At 33.6% G+C, this 17,136-nt stretch overlaps 2 protein-coding genes across 2 annotated transcripts; one reads left to right on the top strand and one right to left on the bottom strand.

Moving 5' to 3' along the window:
* The first annotated feature begins 452 nt into the window (after positions 1-452).
* On the top strand, positions 453-8,272 carry LOC132176640 (protein WVD2-like 3). Its single transcript, XM_059588903.1, has 6 exons — positions 453-737; positions 4,207-4,673; positions 4,907-5,033; positions 5,770-5,844; positions 5,941-6,063; positions 8,030-8,272. The coding sequence occupies exons 2-6, from the start codon at positions 4,219-4,221 to the stop codon at positions 8,222-8,224; spliced, it is 975 nt and encodes a 324-aa protein (XP_059444886.1). The 5' UTR covers positions 453-737; positions 4,207-4,218; the 3' UTR covers positions 8,225-8,272.
* Positions 8,273-9,148: 876 nt separating this feature from the next.
* Positions 9,149-10,912, bottom strand: LOC132175567 (uncharacterized). Its single transcript, XM_059587541.1, has 3 exons — positions 10,304-10,912; positions 10,022-10,194; positions 9,149-9,613 (listed from the first exon to the last, which is right to left on the bottom strand). The coding sequence occupies exons 1-3, from the start codon at positions 10,844-10,846 to the stop codon at positions 9,499-9,501; spliced, it is 831 nt and encodes a 276-aa protein (XP_059443524.1). The 5' UTR covers positions 10,847-10,912; the 3' UTR covers positions 9,149-9,498.
* Positions 10,913-17,136: the final 6,224 nt, after the last annotated feature.

The raw sequence follows: 17,136 nt of genomic DNA, 5'->3' as shown, positions 1-17,136 counted from the left end.
TAATTTGAGTGGGTTAAGTGGACTTTACCCTATAAAGTATATGTTGAGTGGTTTCACATGGCAGCTTATGTGGCATCTTCAAGCTAATGTCAGCCCTGCCACGTGGCCAGAAGGGGAAAAGCCAAAGCCAATGTGAGCTAAGTATGGTGACATCAAGATGACGTCACCCGCCACGTGGCACCCTTGTTGTTTTCCCTGGATGGCCGGATGGGGGGTCTTCCTTGGATCTCATTGGGCAATTTCCATGGGACTTCCAAAGGGACACTTGTCACCCATTTGATCTCTCTTGAAACCCTATATGAAGGTGGACAGAAATTAGCTACAAAATGATTTGTAGCTAATTCATACAAACCGCTTTAATAAGATGACATGTGTTTTTAAAGCACTTATTTTCATGTTAATGATATTAAAAAAAAAAAAAAAAAAAAAAAAGTGTTTCTCACATGCTTTAAGGACACATGTCACTTTATTAGAGTGATTTGTATGAATTAGCTACAAACCAGTTTGTAGTTAATTTGTGTCTTATGAGCCAACAAGCCCATGTAATTGTCATACCAACCCATTGATCCAAGCTCACCAAATTATCGGCACAAAGATTTTCTTTCTGATCACTTCCACGCCATCGGCAATTTTCATAACCACCTCGTAAGCCTTCGATTTCAAGCGCAAGGCACAATGAGAAGTGGAGGAATGAGGAATAAGCCACTCCAACGACCATCATCATAAAGGAATTAAAGGTAAGCAATTGAGAACAAACCATTATAAAAAGAATCCAAAATCAGATGAGGACTTTTGTTTCCTCCCAAAACTTTGCTCTATATCAACCCTTTTTTTTTTTTTAGACTTAAGCATCAGAGTCGGCCCTTGTCGGCTCACAGCAACAAACTCTTTTACATACTTCTCTCCTTTTTCAGGTGCTTTCAATTGATATTTTGACACATGAAAAACTGTTGTAACATAATCCGATGTATATATTATATATTACTAGCACATAACCCACGCTATGTGCAGGATTCTTCATTATAATTTAATTTTAAAAACTTAAACGCATCACATCTTACTTTTCATTATAAGTTAAAATAGGTGTGTGCAAAAATTTATCATGCCTATTTTAATGAAAATATATACTAAATGTTATACACTAGTACATTACTGAACATGTACTTTTTCTTTTTTTAAGTGTACCAAAAATTGTACATAATGAAAAGTATAAAAGAAAAAAAAATAGCAAGAAGAAAACTTGAATTCTAATTATCAAATTATTGATAGAAAGTTAGTAGGAAACTCTGATATTGTTGATGTGATACTTATTATATTTCAATACAAATAAAACTCATAAAGTTTTAATCATCTCAGAAAAATAGAGAGTAAAATAAACAAAATTTTACAAATAATATATATCATTCCTTCTTCTTTTTTTTTAAATAGTAATCATTGCTTCCTCATTAAAACAAATCAACCAAAGGAACAGTATGCTCCATCTTTATAATGTTTGAGATACAATCAAAATAAAATCTTCACTCAATAAACAAAATCTTCTCTTTTCTTTTTAATACAAAATAAAACACATATTTCACTAAATATTTAATGCAATCAAATAGATCTTTTCTACACTTTCAAAAAATGCTAGAAAATCCGAGTAAATCACAAAAACCAAAAAACAATCCAATAAAATATTTAAGTGAATTAAAACATAAAATCTTATTGGTGTGATACCTATTATATTTTAATACAAAGAAACTTTCTAGAGAAACAAACATAAAAATAATCAATTTACTGTCGTGAAAAATTTATACATAGATACACAAAGATAAATTCAAGCAACAAAATTTTCAATTAAATAGAAACCCTAGACGGAGTCAAATATAATGTAAAAATAAACAAAATCTTTTTATTTTATGAGTACCTAGCTAATAAAACAAGATATTGCACTCAACATTTAACACCATCAGATAAATCTTCTCAGGTTCAATGTTTAATTATCTCTTTAGTGTTTCGAAAGAGTCTCTTCCTTTTTTGCACAAAAATCAAATAAACACACTATAATCTTCCATTATCCCACCAAAAATCCAACCAATTTATTATCTTAATTCAGAAGTTGCAATTTTTATCAAAGAACAAACTGAAAAAAAATAAAAATAAACAACGTACAAATACAGTTAATACTCAATTATAATTGTTCGGAGAGGGTTGTGTTATTCTTATTCAGGGTTTGTTTGCAGTTTTAATAAATATGATTTTAAAAATTGATTTTTAAAAAAATTTCGTTTTCGAAAGGTTAAGAATAAGAATTAATTCGGGATTGAATTTTTAGGTTATTATTGTTGAAGAGTGGAGAGAGAGAGAGAGAGAGAGAGAGAGAAAGAAGTTAATTCTTGAAGTTGTAGTTTTTCTCAAATAAAAAACATACACATGGAAGATTAAGAACAGGAATTACTTCAAGTTGATTTTTTTAGGTCGTTATATTTGAAGAGTTGAGAGAGAGACGCGGGAAGAAAGAAAGAAAAAAGGAAAAAAAAAAATGAAGAAGTTAAATCGGTGAGAGAGAGAAAGAGAGAGAAAAAAAATCCGAAATAATTGGGAGAGCTTTATTTTGTAGGCCTTATTATTTTGTAGATAATCTATTATTAACCAAATTGTTTTTCAATGGCTTATTATTTAGAAAAAAAAAATAATAATAATTTTTATTTTATAAATTATCTATTATTACATGCACAAAGTATATGTAGACAAAAAAAAATCGTCTTCTCTAACCTTTTCTAAATTTGAATTAAAAATATTAAAGTGACTAAAAATATTAATACATAGTAATTTGATTTGTATTATTCGTTTCCTTACTTGATTTGAACATTAATAATACTTAATATTGTGCATTAAATGTTTGAATTTAATGAAATCACATATAAGAAAAATTATTAAAATATAATTAAATGCCTTTGATTAAGATAATTTAATAACCGGTTCACTATAAAAAATCGGTTCCAAAATTATGCCTTAAAATCCGGTTTATCCTTAAAAACAAATAAAATAGGTCACGCTACATATCGCAATATTAAGGCATTTATGAGAGTAATTCAGCTTTTATATATATATATATATATATATATATGATTCCTTGGACAATGTTATCGGGAGAGGGAGCTAATTTCTACACTGAATACAATTCAGTCTACTCTTATGGACTCTAGCTAATTGAGCACAAAATGAAAAAAAATAAAGTTGGTTCGAATCAAAATCTTGTCAATGATTACAATTAGTATCAATTCGTGTAGCTAAAGCGGTGCCTCTCCACTCTTAACCTGAGGGCTTAGAGAAGAAAGACTGCTCTTACTGCATAGTTTACTTTAGTTACTTTTGGATTAAAAACAAAAGTCTCTCTCTCTCATTGGACAAGCTTGAGAATTGGGTATCCAAATTACAAATTTAATTAATTGCCGGCCTAGAACTCTAATTACAATAGAATATGTTATATGCCAAAGTGCTCCAAATACAATTGCCAAGATGCATGAAGACAAAGCCATGAGGCTGCTTAATTTCAGTATTAACATAAATTGAATGTGAATTGCCTTGCTGCCACTTGCACCAATTTCGAAACACCAAGTAATTTTCCATATTCAATGACAACTACCTCATTTTCAATTCTTATTGTTAATTAGCTGACTAGCCTCCCCAGAAGCAGTATTTAGTGTCGAGTTTAGCACAAAGTATTTAGTATACCCTAAGAGTCAAGAGGAAGAGAGAAAGAGTTCCCAAGGTTTGTTTCTTGTTTCTTCAGCAATTTCTAATCTTAATTTTCTGTACTAAATCTTCTCGAGCCAATGGAGTTTCTAATATGAGAAATGCTAAACACACTCTCACACTTCCAAGTATATTTATACTCTCCGACATTTTAATGAAAATCATCATTATATCCAAAATTTAGTAGTGATTTATCCTAAATCTAGTGGTGATTTTCACCGCCAAGTCAGGAATTATACACTTGAGCGTGTGTACTGTTTCCCTGCTAACATTGTACTACATAGCAACCTAGCAGCGACATATGTTGATCCTTGATCCCGGAGGCATACATGTTAGTTTAATAAAGAACATTTTTACACACATACATACATAAATACATACATACATGCATTTTCTTATTTAATGCAGTATTTGAGTTTATGGGTGTGTTTGAACTATCTATAAACCTTACTTTTCTCTTACTTACAGAGTCTTCCCAGTATGGAAGAGAAGAAAGACAGTAAACAAAAATTACAAAATCATCAACAAGAGCAGACTGAAGAAGAAAAGCCTGATAAACAAGTGGAAGCTGATCAAGCAGAAAAAGACACTCCTGTGCTTGAGAAGAACCAGTTATCCGAGGATATACAGAAAGAAAGGCATGAAAATAAGGTAGAAATAAGTGTTGGGAGATCTAAATTATGTGGAAAAGATGGAGAAAGGCAAACAGATTCATCAAAGAAATCAAAACAAGGTTCAAAAAGAAACGCCAAGGAAAAGCACACGGTCCCTCAACCATTTTCTTTTGCAACTGATAAAAGGATGTCAAAGGAAAGACGATGTTCAATGGATTTTTCTGCAGCAAATGAGGAAAGAATGTCAAAAGAAAAACGGGGTTCAATTGATTTCAAGGCCCCACAACCCAAACTATCCAAATCTTTCAGTATAAATCACAAGTAAGTCCATAATAATTTGTAATTGATCATCCAAATAAATAAATATATATATATATATATATATATATATATAATTGGACGAAAGAATTGATATTGCAAATTTCTAAAATATGATATTAATAAATTTACACTTTTTAAAAATTAAGGTTATAATTGTAAAAGTAACGAAGGATTAGTGGTATTAAGTGACGTTTTTCTTAAATTTTCTTTAACTTAACATTCCAATGGTACAGGGTTGAATCCTTAGCTAGTGCCGGAGAAACCTCTAAACTGACACGTGCCAATTCTACCCGTGCTAATATAACAAGTAGTACCAAGCTTAACGCTACAACTACCAAACGTGCTGATAAAAGGATAGAGGTGAGTTCTATTGACTTTTTATTTATTTATTTTTTTACAGATTTTGAGGATGTTAGATTTTATTGGAAGCATTAATAGAGAAATATTAAATACCATAGATTTATCTAACAAGGCTATCACTATTATGGGCCTCGGTGACAAGAGATGAATAATTAACGAGAGCTATAGATTTTGATAGGGTTTGGTAGGATAATTCAAAGAATCTGGACCTCCTAATTTTAGGTTAGTTTGAGCAACCCTAAACTTCTCAAAACAACTAATAAAGTTGAATATTAAAATTCTCATATATTTTATTAATCATTCTTAGGTTTATATAGACTATTACATGACAAAAATAAAAATACATGCAAATAAAAAATATAATTCTAATGGGAGACAAATCCCATATTTCTTACTAGAGATATTGTTTTATGACCAAGTCTCATTATTTTCCTAATAAGAATAATAAGCTACAAACTTATTTAATAATAATTATAATATATAAATAATTATTATATATATTCACCAAGTTATGGACCGTAACACACACCAACTCCAATTAATCATTGAATTATTTTTTGTTACATAAAAAGAAGTTTCAATTGTTGATTTGAAATGTTATGTCAATATTATTGGATAATTGTTATATAAAAATATAATATCTAGCAACTACTAACAACCTAACTTTTTTTTTAATTTTTAATATTTATAAAAGTGATATACATGCATGTTTCCTCATTGCCTTTCCAAATGATAGGAGGGTCCGAAAACTAAGGAAATGATACAAGTGAAGGAGGTCGAAAGCAAGTATTTACAAGTCAATACCATTAAGGTATGCCATGTACTCTTTCTTTTTACTGTTTTTTTTAGCGATACCAGAATATATATTAAGATCATCATCTATATATATATATATATATATATACAGAAACAGAAGAAAGGAGAGGAATTGGAGATCAATAAACTTCGAAAGACTTCCACCCGTAAAACAGCTCCATTGCAAAGCTTCTACAATCAGAAAGATCCTCCATCAAAGCCTGGATTAAAGAAGGTAACATTTATATATCAATAAGTTTAGAAACGAGGAAAGTCAAACAGTACTAAAGAAAATGAAATTTGATAAGGCCGAAATCCGCTCAGCTACTTCCACGTACACTTCTCTTGCAAAAGCTCACACGATAGAGGTTTAGAGGCATGTTGGAGTGAGCTGGCAAGAGATACCTCCAATGCCTAGGTCAATAAAACTCCTAAAAATGCTCTTTGGGGTTCAGAGGCCCTATGAATTTTGCATATATCAGTGTGTTGGCGAGAGGTTTACTTTCAAGCCATCTTATACATACGAGCCGTGATTCAGAGCACGCACGTGCTCTTAACACCAATCAGCAAATTTTTTTTTTTTTAATATTTTAATAAAAAAATATATATATATATTTTACCGGCGTGCTATTTATCTTCACCCTATACCTATACTTACCTTTCTGAGTGGAGTGGTTCCAGTATACCCTCCTGTCATGTGTCATCTTGTGGCAAGATTGCTTGTAACAGTTATTCACGAGGTGGCTTATCGGTAACAGCTATTCAAGAGGTGGCTTATCGGCTCGATAAGGATGGGTGTCCTTGCCTCCTTCTCTTGCTACGGGTCAGACAGCATTCAGTGCTATGGCTCCAGAAGTGGAATTGATTTTAATGCAGAAAAGACCCTCTCAATTTCACTGAATAGGATATTTTGGTAGTTTTAAATGGTAGATATTGATTAATGGTATGATTTTAAAAATTCAGAATGAAATAGGAGCAATGTCCTCTTAGCAATAATAATAAAATATTATTTATTATTTAAAAAAAATATAAAATAAAAAAATAAAAATGAGGGGTTGTTGGCCCTTCATTGGGGTTAAGTTGGCTTGACCACCCATGACCTGAATTAAATGGGACCACCCACAACCCAACAAAATTTGGCCGCCAGCAGGCCCATGGGGTGGTCAACACCCCAAAGAATGGCTCAAAAAAATAAAAAAAATTTGTTTGGGCCCGGACCACCCCCAAGGACTGAACGAATTTTTTTTTTTGTTTTTAAGATTTGGCCCTTAAAAGTGGCCAAACCACCCCCAAGGGCCATGGGGTAGCCGAAGCCATCCCAGCTCCCAACTAGGGTGGTCCGGCTACTACCAATGGAGTGGCCAACCACCCATTATTATCTTATTTTATATTTTATATATTTTTTTTAATATGAAATAGTATTTTATTATTATTTTTTGTTAGTGGGACATGTGTCTCATTTGTGGTTCTAAAATTTCTAAGAAGAAGAAATTCTAGTCATGAACTGAATATTTTCTAATCCAAAATGGACTGGAGAGTATCCTATTCCCCATTTCACTTATGATCCAATTACATTTTTTGGGCAAAATGTTTTGGACAAATATGCTTTCTTAATTGCACTAAATGGATACTCTCCATGAAAAAGATTGGAAATAATCCGTTTCCATTTAATGTTGCCCGGATGATGGACGAAGTGAGATGTAAATTACTGATTAATCACAAATTCAATTATGATTTTAATAGTCACATTATTCTTAGTAGGACATAAGTAGACCTTCTAGTATTACTCCTAATGTTACCGTGGACTTATAGAAATCTTGTTGATTTGACAGTCACTTTCCTCCCATTCCTATTGGGGGAAGAATTGTGCTCTACCTGGCTTCGTTGGATGCAGCCGTTGAGATGGGTTCAAAAGCTTATTTGGGTTTGGGCCAGTTGCCCTCTAAAATGGGCCTCTTCTCCAGCCCAGTGGGTTTGATTTGGTCCATCAAAATTAGTATTAGAGAAAAAGGAAAAATAAAATAAAAACGAAAGAAAACATTAATATTGCCATTTTGGAGCTTATCCCTAATACAGTGAGATTTTTGAACACCAAGCTTAACAAAAACGAAGAAAATTAAGATATAAATATTTTATACAAGAAATGAATCTCATTATTGAATGATTGTGATTATAATAGCTAACCGGCCAGTAATCTGCAGATCCCCGTCACATGTTCCAAATCTACTTTGCTTGACCAACAAAGCATGTCAACTGGTTTCCAGAGCAACAAAATAGAAGACAAGGGAAAGTTGGCTTCCAAGACCATGAGTAGCATAACCAAAATACTGATTGGTACTCGCAAGATTTTGAATCCCGCAAAAGAGAAGGTGAAAGGTGATGTTTCGGGTGCATGAAGACGATAAGAACCTTTAACCATATATATATATATATATGAATCCTCTATTTACATGTAGTTCTTACCAGTTAGCAATATATATGTTATTTGTGCTTGGCTTGCAAATTAATAAAATGTGGCTACCATGATCAAAATCTGACGGGAAAAATTTATCAGCCAAGAGTATTTTCAAGCTGCTTTTTTCATTTCAAATTGGAGGAATCAGAGGTTATATAATAACATGTATCACATCTGGGCAATGCAATTATTACCACACACTTGAAGGAATTCTTGGCTCCTTGTCATGGAAGCTTCATTATGAAAATTAGGGCAGGACATGGGAACATGGAATTGACAAATCTCGACGACCATCTCTTCTCATATCTATATAGGACATATTGATGTGCAATGTTCCCTCCTTAGAGGACGGCAGAAGGAAGGGATAGCTTTCAAAGGGGGAGAACTCTCTCTCTAGGAAACCAGACATATATAAATTCTTGTTTAGTGTTAAGCAAGTCCATTAAAGTATATTAGTTATAATTAGATGGTAAACTCTGATACAAAATGTTCAAGTAATGAGGCCCCAAGTTTAATAAAAGCTTTCTTTGGCTCTTAATCCATGCAAAACAACTTAAACAAGGACCTGGAAGGACATAGAATCAATTTTGTATATTTCTCGCTTGCCTTTTATGTCATACAATGGTGCTACTTGGACAAAAAGTACATACATATTTCATGGATTGTTAATCCTATGTATGGTCTTATATCCATACATTGACACAATTCAAACTTGATAGGTGATATAATGAACAATTTTTGACATAACCCACGAACCCAACACGAATTTAATATAAAATTAAAAAATTAAAGTTAAAAAATTTTACTCATGTTTGGGTCGTGTCCCATTCATCATATTAAAAGTCAGTCACTGAACATAAAGTCAGGCAGCCAACAAACAAGTTGTGGAATTGAAGTGGGCAAGATTGCATAATGTATACACATTTATATGTACATTACAGAAGATAATATAAAGTAATGAGTTAGATCTCATCTACAATACCAAACAAAAAGAACACATTCACCCTCTCTTTTTCTTATCCTCTTGAGCCCTTCCCCTAGTAGCTTCCAGCTGGGTCCATACCTCATATATTCCACATAATTTATTCAAGCTCTTTTATTCTATGCGTTATTGAGGTTAGTACTTAGTAGTTGTTGTAGCATATTATTTATTTATTACACAAAATGAACTACAGCAAAGTTCTTCAAAAGTGCTTTTCTCCAAAGAGCTACCTCCTAAAAAGCCGAAACTAGAGCCGGTGACGCTCCGGCTAGTACTGTGCTCTCTTCGTTCCCATCCTCGTCGTCCTCCACTTCCCACATAAAGTTGGCATACGACCCCATCACCATGCTACAGATTTAAATAATAAATCAAACTTCCATCTTATATGTTTAAAAAAAAATATATAAAAAAAATTGTGATAATTAAAAATAAATAAATAAGTAGAATATGCTTATATTCTTATAACTCGACAAAGTTCTATTAACATCTTTAATTTTTAATGATATACCAATTTAATTAAATGTTAATTAAGTAATTAATTCTAGGTCATTGAGAATACCTAGAATTTCTCATTTAAAAATTTAATCATTATTTTATATTCAATTAATTTCAGGCGACTGATTTTCGCTAATAATTTTATCTTAAAACAGATCAAAATAATGAATTACAAGAATTGGATACTCAAAATATGTGATAAAAAATTAAAATTGAAGAACAAATACGATAAGTGTATTTTAGGAGGGAAAAAAAATATACCAGTCATCAGGGGAGGCATAAACGGCCTGATCGAAGTAAGACTTGGCTCTCTCTCCATCTCTGTGCGACTCCCAGATTAGCTTTCCGTACGAAGACAACACTTGTCCGTTTCCTGGACTCGCTAATATCGCTCTTCCATAATACTCTTCTGCTCTCGCTAAATCCTTCTCCACCTATCAATTCCACATTTATAGTCAATAAACTCACCATGATCGGATTTATGTTATAATATTATTTCATTTTTTGTGTGAAATTGTAGCACAAGATCTTTCCAACTACTACCTCGTGCAAGAATTTGCCGTAGTTTGCAAGCAAGAGCGGATCGCCAGGGTTTGATTTCAGCATTTCTAGATAGTACGCGCCGATCTTGCTCCGATCGTCGCCGTTTCCGGCTCCGTGATCGCCTTCGACGCCTGGTTTCCTTCCTCCGCCGGAGAATCCCAGGTCCTCCAGAGGAATCCCGCTCTCCGGCCATATTCCCACGCCTTTTGATAACGATACGAGTCCGTCGTCTACGCTTTCCGAGACGTACTCCTCTTCTGGTATTCTCGCAGGAAACGACAAGGATCCGGCTCCGCCCAGTTTGGAGCCCCCGGTAACGTCGCTTTCCGATAACACTCTGCGGATCCGCTTCCCTGAAGAAGAGTCTCTCCCGCGATTGGTGTCCAAATGCAGGGAGATCCTCGGGGAACCGAGGGAGCTCCTCTCGCCGGAGAAGACGCCTGATACGGAGTCGTGCCGGGAGAGGGAGACTCGAGGCGAACCAGAAACTGTCGGATGGGGCTGAACCGGGACCGAACCGGTTCTCAGAAGAACAACTCTCATGGCTGATCGGTATGAGTATGAGATTTTCGTTTCGCTTTTGATTTAGTTGTCAGGAAAAGCTTTCTAATGGCGGGTGAGTTGGGGTTTGATATATATATACGTGATTGTTCACCGTTGGATTTGCTGACGGGTTGACTTGTGGGCCAAAGAAGATGATGCCACGTTGTGAGAGTGCACGTGATGGTGGCTGACGCGTAGGCACGCCCGGTGGGGTCGGCGCTGGCTACTTTTTTGGGGGAGAGAGAAAGGCGTAGACTGACTGAGAGAAGTAGAAAAAAATCGAAGAGTCACGAGCAGAGCGTGATCATGAGCTGATCACACCATGACGCGTGGATTTCACTGGTTAGACGTATACTACTATTTTTCGCAAGCTATTTTTCATTTCAAATAATTCTCTATAATCTTTTAAATGAATTAAATTATTAAAATTTTCTCACATTTCACTTCTAAAATAGACTAAAATAAATTATGACAAAATATTTTAAATATTAAGATGATAAATACTGAATAGAAAAAAATAATAAAAAATTTAGCCATTTTATAGTTAAAATTTAAGAAATTGTGAATTAGACAATGATCTAGGAATTGTGGAAGATCTTGATTCTTTGTCTCTTACATTGTTATTGTCTAGATTATAGACACATGATGCTTTTTCAAATTTTGAGGAAAACAAAAAAACTTTTTAAAGGTTAGAGACAAATTTCCTAGTTAATAGGAAATTCATGCAAATCGACATTTAAAAGTGACCTATATCATTTAAACTATTAATCATACTGGTAAGAAACTTGCCACTTGTAAGTGATATAAAACACTACTAAGGTTAGTAAGTCAAAGTGATTGTTTTGATTATTAGTTCTAAATTAATTCGTAAGATCTACAAAGTTTATATTCTACGGATTCCAAACAAAAACAAAACAAACAATTAGTGTAATTAGACAATTTCTTCTCTTATTTATTTACTCTAAAATTAAAAAGATTAGAAAGAGTCCATTTATTTTCTGCTTATTTTTTATTGGAAACAGTTGAGGTTATATGTATATATATGATTAGAGATTTAGAGGCTTTGTAATATAAAACCCACGTTCCCAAAACCAGGGCCGTGGCCGCAATGGTAATCTTGCGGTGCATGTGGTTTTCGCGTTTCAGTGTTCGAAGTGGGAGTACATGGTACTCTTCTGTCTTGTTCTGTCAAATCCCTCACTTTGCTAATCAACTGTATCACAGAAACAAGACAATTTTGTCTCCATCCCCCCTGATTTTTTTTATTTTATTTATTTTTAGATAAGATGAGGTCCATCCCCTCATACTCATTCTCTCATTTATGTAGAAAAACAAAAAATGTGGGCCCACGGCCCATATTGAGGTCCACCTACCACTGGCCTCTGTAAAAGTTGTCTCTTTTGTTTTTCAATAGCCACTTTCAAAATAATAATAATAATAATAATAATAATTTCTCTTATCTCATAAAATTACGCGCATTTCGTAAACGCTTCTTAATATTCAAAATCTTTTATTTTGGTGTATTAAATTTTAATTTCCTTCTATTTTTTTTCTTTCATTACATATTGCAGTTAAATTAAACGGTGTAATGAATAATTTCAGTAAAGATATTTTAGTAATTTCACACTTTTTCGTTAGGATTTTTTGTTAAATCCTAACAAAAGAAAAAAAAAATGGAAGGAAATCAAAGTTCGATACACTAAAATGAGAGACTTTGAATATTGTGAATATTTACAAAGGACGTGTTACTTCATGGTTCACTTACCCCAAAAAAATATCATATATTCATTCACTCGTCTAATTTTTTTCTTCTCTATTTTATTAATGCATTAAAAAATAAAAGAATTAACAAATAAATCCAAACACAAAAACACTAAAATATATATATATATATATATATATATATATATATACACCTTTTCAACTTTAAAAAAAAAAAAAAATAGATTTATTCTCTTAAAAAATTTATCAAATGATTCTCATTTAATTTAAAAAATAAACTGTCATTTTAAAAAGGAAAAAAAAAATTGATTAGTCATTTTATATAGAAATTCAAAATACATTACAATAATAAGCCATTGTAGATGGGTGAAGTCAAGTGTAGAGAAACAGCAAGGTCTCCTAAGATTGAGGTCCATCTCCTCCCTTTTGCTTCTTTGTTTCCCACAGTACAGTATCACACTTTGCTAACTTGGGGCGTGGGCTACCTGCCCCACGTGAACCGACTCGAGGACTATTCAATGGAGTCCACGTCGAATTCTGGCCCATGTGATTTCACGTGTGAATTTCTTACTTCACGCCATGTGGCATAAGTTCTTCGAATGACACGTGGGTGATGAAGTGCCTCCGAAGTCCGAAGTCCGAACATGCCTATTAATTGGTGTGTTTCCACTTTAAATTAAAAAATAAAAAATAAAAAACTACTTAAAAATATGTTATATCAATTTTTTTTTTTTAGAAACATATCATACTCATTCATTGATAAAAGTTGTGAGCCTAAAGCTCTTATAAACAGAGCAATAAGCTCTGAAGTAAATCATAGTCGAAGCTAAAGATACAGTCATCAACAACAGACCAAATCAACCAAAACACAGCATCCGCTAACCTATGACTAAATATCAGGTTGAAAACTCAGATCTGCATCAAACAGACACCATCTAATGCATAGGTAGCGCTTATTCCTCGGCCTTGAAAGCAAAACCCCTAAGCCGATACTTATTCTTCGGCCTTGAGAGCAAAACCCCCATGCCGATACTTATTTCTCAACCTTAGGAGCAAAACCCACAAGCCGATACTCATCCTCCTCGACTCGAAAGCCAGGATAAATTTCACATCTACAACCCAAAAGTTTGGACCAGTAATATTGGGTAGCAACCGGGCGCAACAAAGCAGGAGGAGAAAGCCTTATTACAAGCATAAATAAAACCATACAGGGAAATAAAAGGGAACAATAAAACTAATGCAGGAAAAGAAATTACAGCAAATAAAACCAAATACAAGGGAATTCAAAGGAAATACAAAACAGAAAAACAACAAAACAGGAAAATAAATGCAAAAATACTCAAAGCGGGTCACGGCAGCCGGAGGAGACCGATCGCGAGCTGGTTGGAAACCGCCGCGGAAGGTGGCACAAAAAGCTTGCCGCGGGAGGGGCACGTGAAAAGACCCGACAGCGAGCGGTGAGCAGCGAAGCGAGCGCGGAGGAGATCGGCGGCACACACAAACAAACAGGGAGGAGGAGAGTTTGAGTGAAAACCTCCAAAAGCAATACCCACCGAGAGAGAACACAAGCACAACAGAACAGAAAACACCAATGACAGAAACAAACCTAAAACAAAAATCGGGAAGCAAGGAAGGGAGGAGGGATGCCCGCAACGGGCATCCCTCCTCCCCTGAGGTGGCGGCGCTCTAGAGGGAGGCTTAGGGTTTCACAAGGCTTAGGGTTTCTCAAGAGGGTAATTTCACTATTATATCAATTAATATAAAATAAGTATAAAAAATAACTTTATTATACACGGAATACGCTAAACATATTCTTTTACCACTTAAAATAAATGCTTTTTTTTTTACCTTCCAGCTTGTTTTATATAATTAGTAATATAAAAACCATTTGTCATTATTAGGATTTCTGGCCCATTTATATAGTTTAGACCGATCAATCTACATTGGATATAGAACTTTTAGGGGGAAAACAATCTCCCAGAGTGGGCTCCATTCTTTCTTATACTTATTTACAATATGTCATTAATCATTGAGGGACATGTAACAATTTTGGTTGGATCTTTAAATAAAATGAGAAAAGAAGAAGGAGAATAGGTCTTCTCTGGATGGGTTTTCTCTACATACACGTCTCTCTCTCTCTCTCTCTCTCTCTCTCATTTCTCGCATATCTCATTCAACACACTAGGTCATGGATGCCTTATCTAAAAATAAATATGCTAATTTAAGCACTAAAGAGTCTTCGACCTCAGCTGAAGACCCTCTGACCTTATTTTTGTTTTGCAGGAACCTCACTACTATACAGGGGATTCTCCTCAGCTTAGCGATCAAGAAAATTGTTGGGTATCAAATTTTATGACCTAAAAACGCACCAATTGAATTCAAGTTACTCAACACACATTTAGACCATATTTGGATTACGTTGTAAAGTTTTTAATATATAAAAGAATTGTGCAAAGTAAAAATTGGTTCATTTGGTAAAAAAATTTATTTTGACTTTTTTTTTTTTTCTAAAAATGAACAAAATGCAATTTAAAATGAAGCTTTTTTTTTTAAAAAAAAAAGTTCTTTGTAAATATAAAAATTCTATTTTCCAACAAAATTATACTCTTATACAATAATAATAATAACAATATCTTTCATAATTGAAATTCACACGATCTTTTATATTCTTAATCCTAACAAAATACCACACTTTCTATTCAACTAACAACAAAATACCACTCAAAAGCTCCATGGCCGAGAAGACACTCAAGCACGGGTTTCCATTGACAGAGACTCTCCACCTCCACGGCTATGAGTCTCCACCATGGTTGAGGAGACCCACGGTTGTGGGCCTTTGCCCATAAAGACCCATGAATAAGTAATATTATATTTACTATGGGCCTTTGCCCATAGTAAACTTTTAAATCTATCACTCTCTCCCCAAAAAGAAAGAAAGAACATGGAAAGCATCCACTTTATCATCTTTCTTTTTTGGTAATTTATGCTGGGGCTAATGTGACAAAGAGGCCACCCACCATGCAAAACAAGCACAGAGCTGCAGAGCACCAGGTTTAAAGAAATCTATCAACACTCATGAAAAAATAATAATAATAATCTTTCCACGATATATTTTTTTATGTTTACATCATGATTAAATTTTTTCTGTCTCATTATGATGATTTGTTTTTTTTTTTCTTTTTGATTGATGAGATAGAAGAAGCAAACAACAGAAACATACCAAACAGTCGAGGTAAATTACAGACCAAACAAACTACAACTAGGAAATAAAAAATATTTTTTTATGTAATACATCATGATTAAATTTTTTTCTGTGTCTCATTATGATGATTTGTTTTTTTCTTCTTGATTGATGAGATAGAAGCAAACAACAGAAACATACCAAGCAGTCGAGGTAAATTACAGACCAAACAAACTACAACTAGGAAATAAAAATTAAAAAAAAAAAAAAAAACTAACAACTAAGAAAACGAAGACTAGGAAGTAGACCAACAGGCTAGAATATCCCTTAAAAAAAATGACAAAGGAGGGTTTTTCGCTCTGTTGAGAAAGAAAATTTAAGTGTGAGAGCTGAATACTGAGAAAGTTAACAAGTAGAACTGGTTATAACGACCCATTAAATAATATTGTGAACACAGATGTTCATACTGATATCTATGTTAATGGCTGGTTAACTAGTAAAGGAGCCGAGAAGACCAAGAATGTTTGAAATAATGGGGGCATCCTCCAATCCGAATAGATAGCTATGCTGCAGCCTGCAGGCTGAGGATAAAGGAGTCCCTTTCAAGGACAAAATTTTGGTTATTTAAATCAAGGGCAGATTATACTGCAAAGCTCTCTATATGATGAGTCTGGATGGCAAAGCTATCTCTTATTTAAATGGAAAAATTATTCTTAAAATAACTCTTCTTGTAGTCTCTAAAAGAAAATACAAGAAAATTTGATTTGACTTTATAAACTATAATCCAAGATATTTTTCTTAAAGATCTCATCTTCTTTCATCAAATAGTTATCTTATCTTCAGAAAATCAGCAAAAGTTATTCTTAGTGACAAAAAAATCTCGGCAGATATCAACTCTCATGATACAAATTTGTCGTTATCAAGAAATAAACAAAGTTTATAAACATAGAAATGTCCATGTCAAAGCATGCCTATTTCAATAATTGGGATCACCAACTACCATTATTTTTTACTTACCACACCTTAATCCTTGTCACTTCACAGTCACCATCAGCATGACTTTAATATAGCGGGATGGATAACTAGTTCTCTTGGGACATTATAACACATTATAACACATACTCCGGTAGATTTTGCCTCCACAAAAATGGAAGGCTAAATGCTTTGTCTCACCTATAAACCATCGTCGAACCCTTTAAGGGCGGAGCCGAAATTTTTTATAAGAAAAGGTCAAAATATGAATGAGAGATCAAATCAAATTTTAATGCGAGTCAAACCTAATTTTTTAGGCCAATATATATATACACACACAAATGGGAGAGGCGAATGAGTTTTTTTAGTTCTGTCCCTAACCCTTGCTTGGAGATTGACATTTTGGGAGAAATGA

The sequence above is a fragment of the Corylus avellana genome, chromosome ca3 (genome assembly GCF_901000735.1).
Source record: "Corylus avellana chromosome ca3, CavTom2PMs-1.0".
Lineage (NCBI taxonomy): Eukaryota > Viridiplantae > Streptophyta > Magnoliopsida > Fagales > Betulaceae > Corylus > Corylus avellana.
Note: the sequence above shows the minus strand (reverse complement) of the source record. Positions and strands in the feature narration are given on the sequence as shown.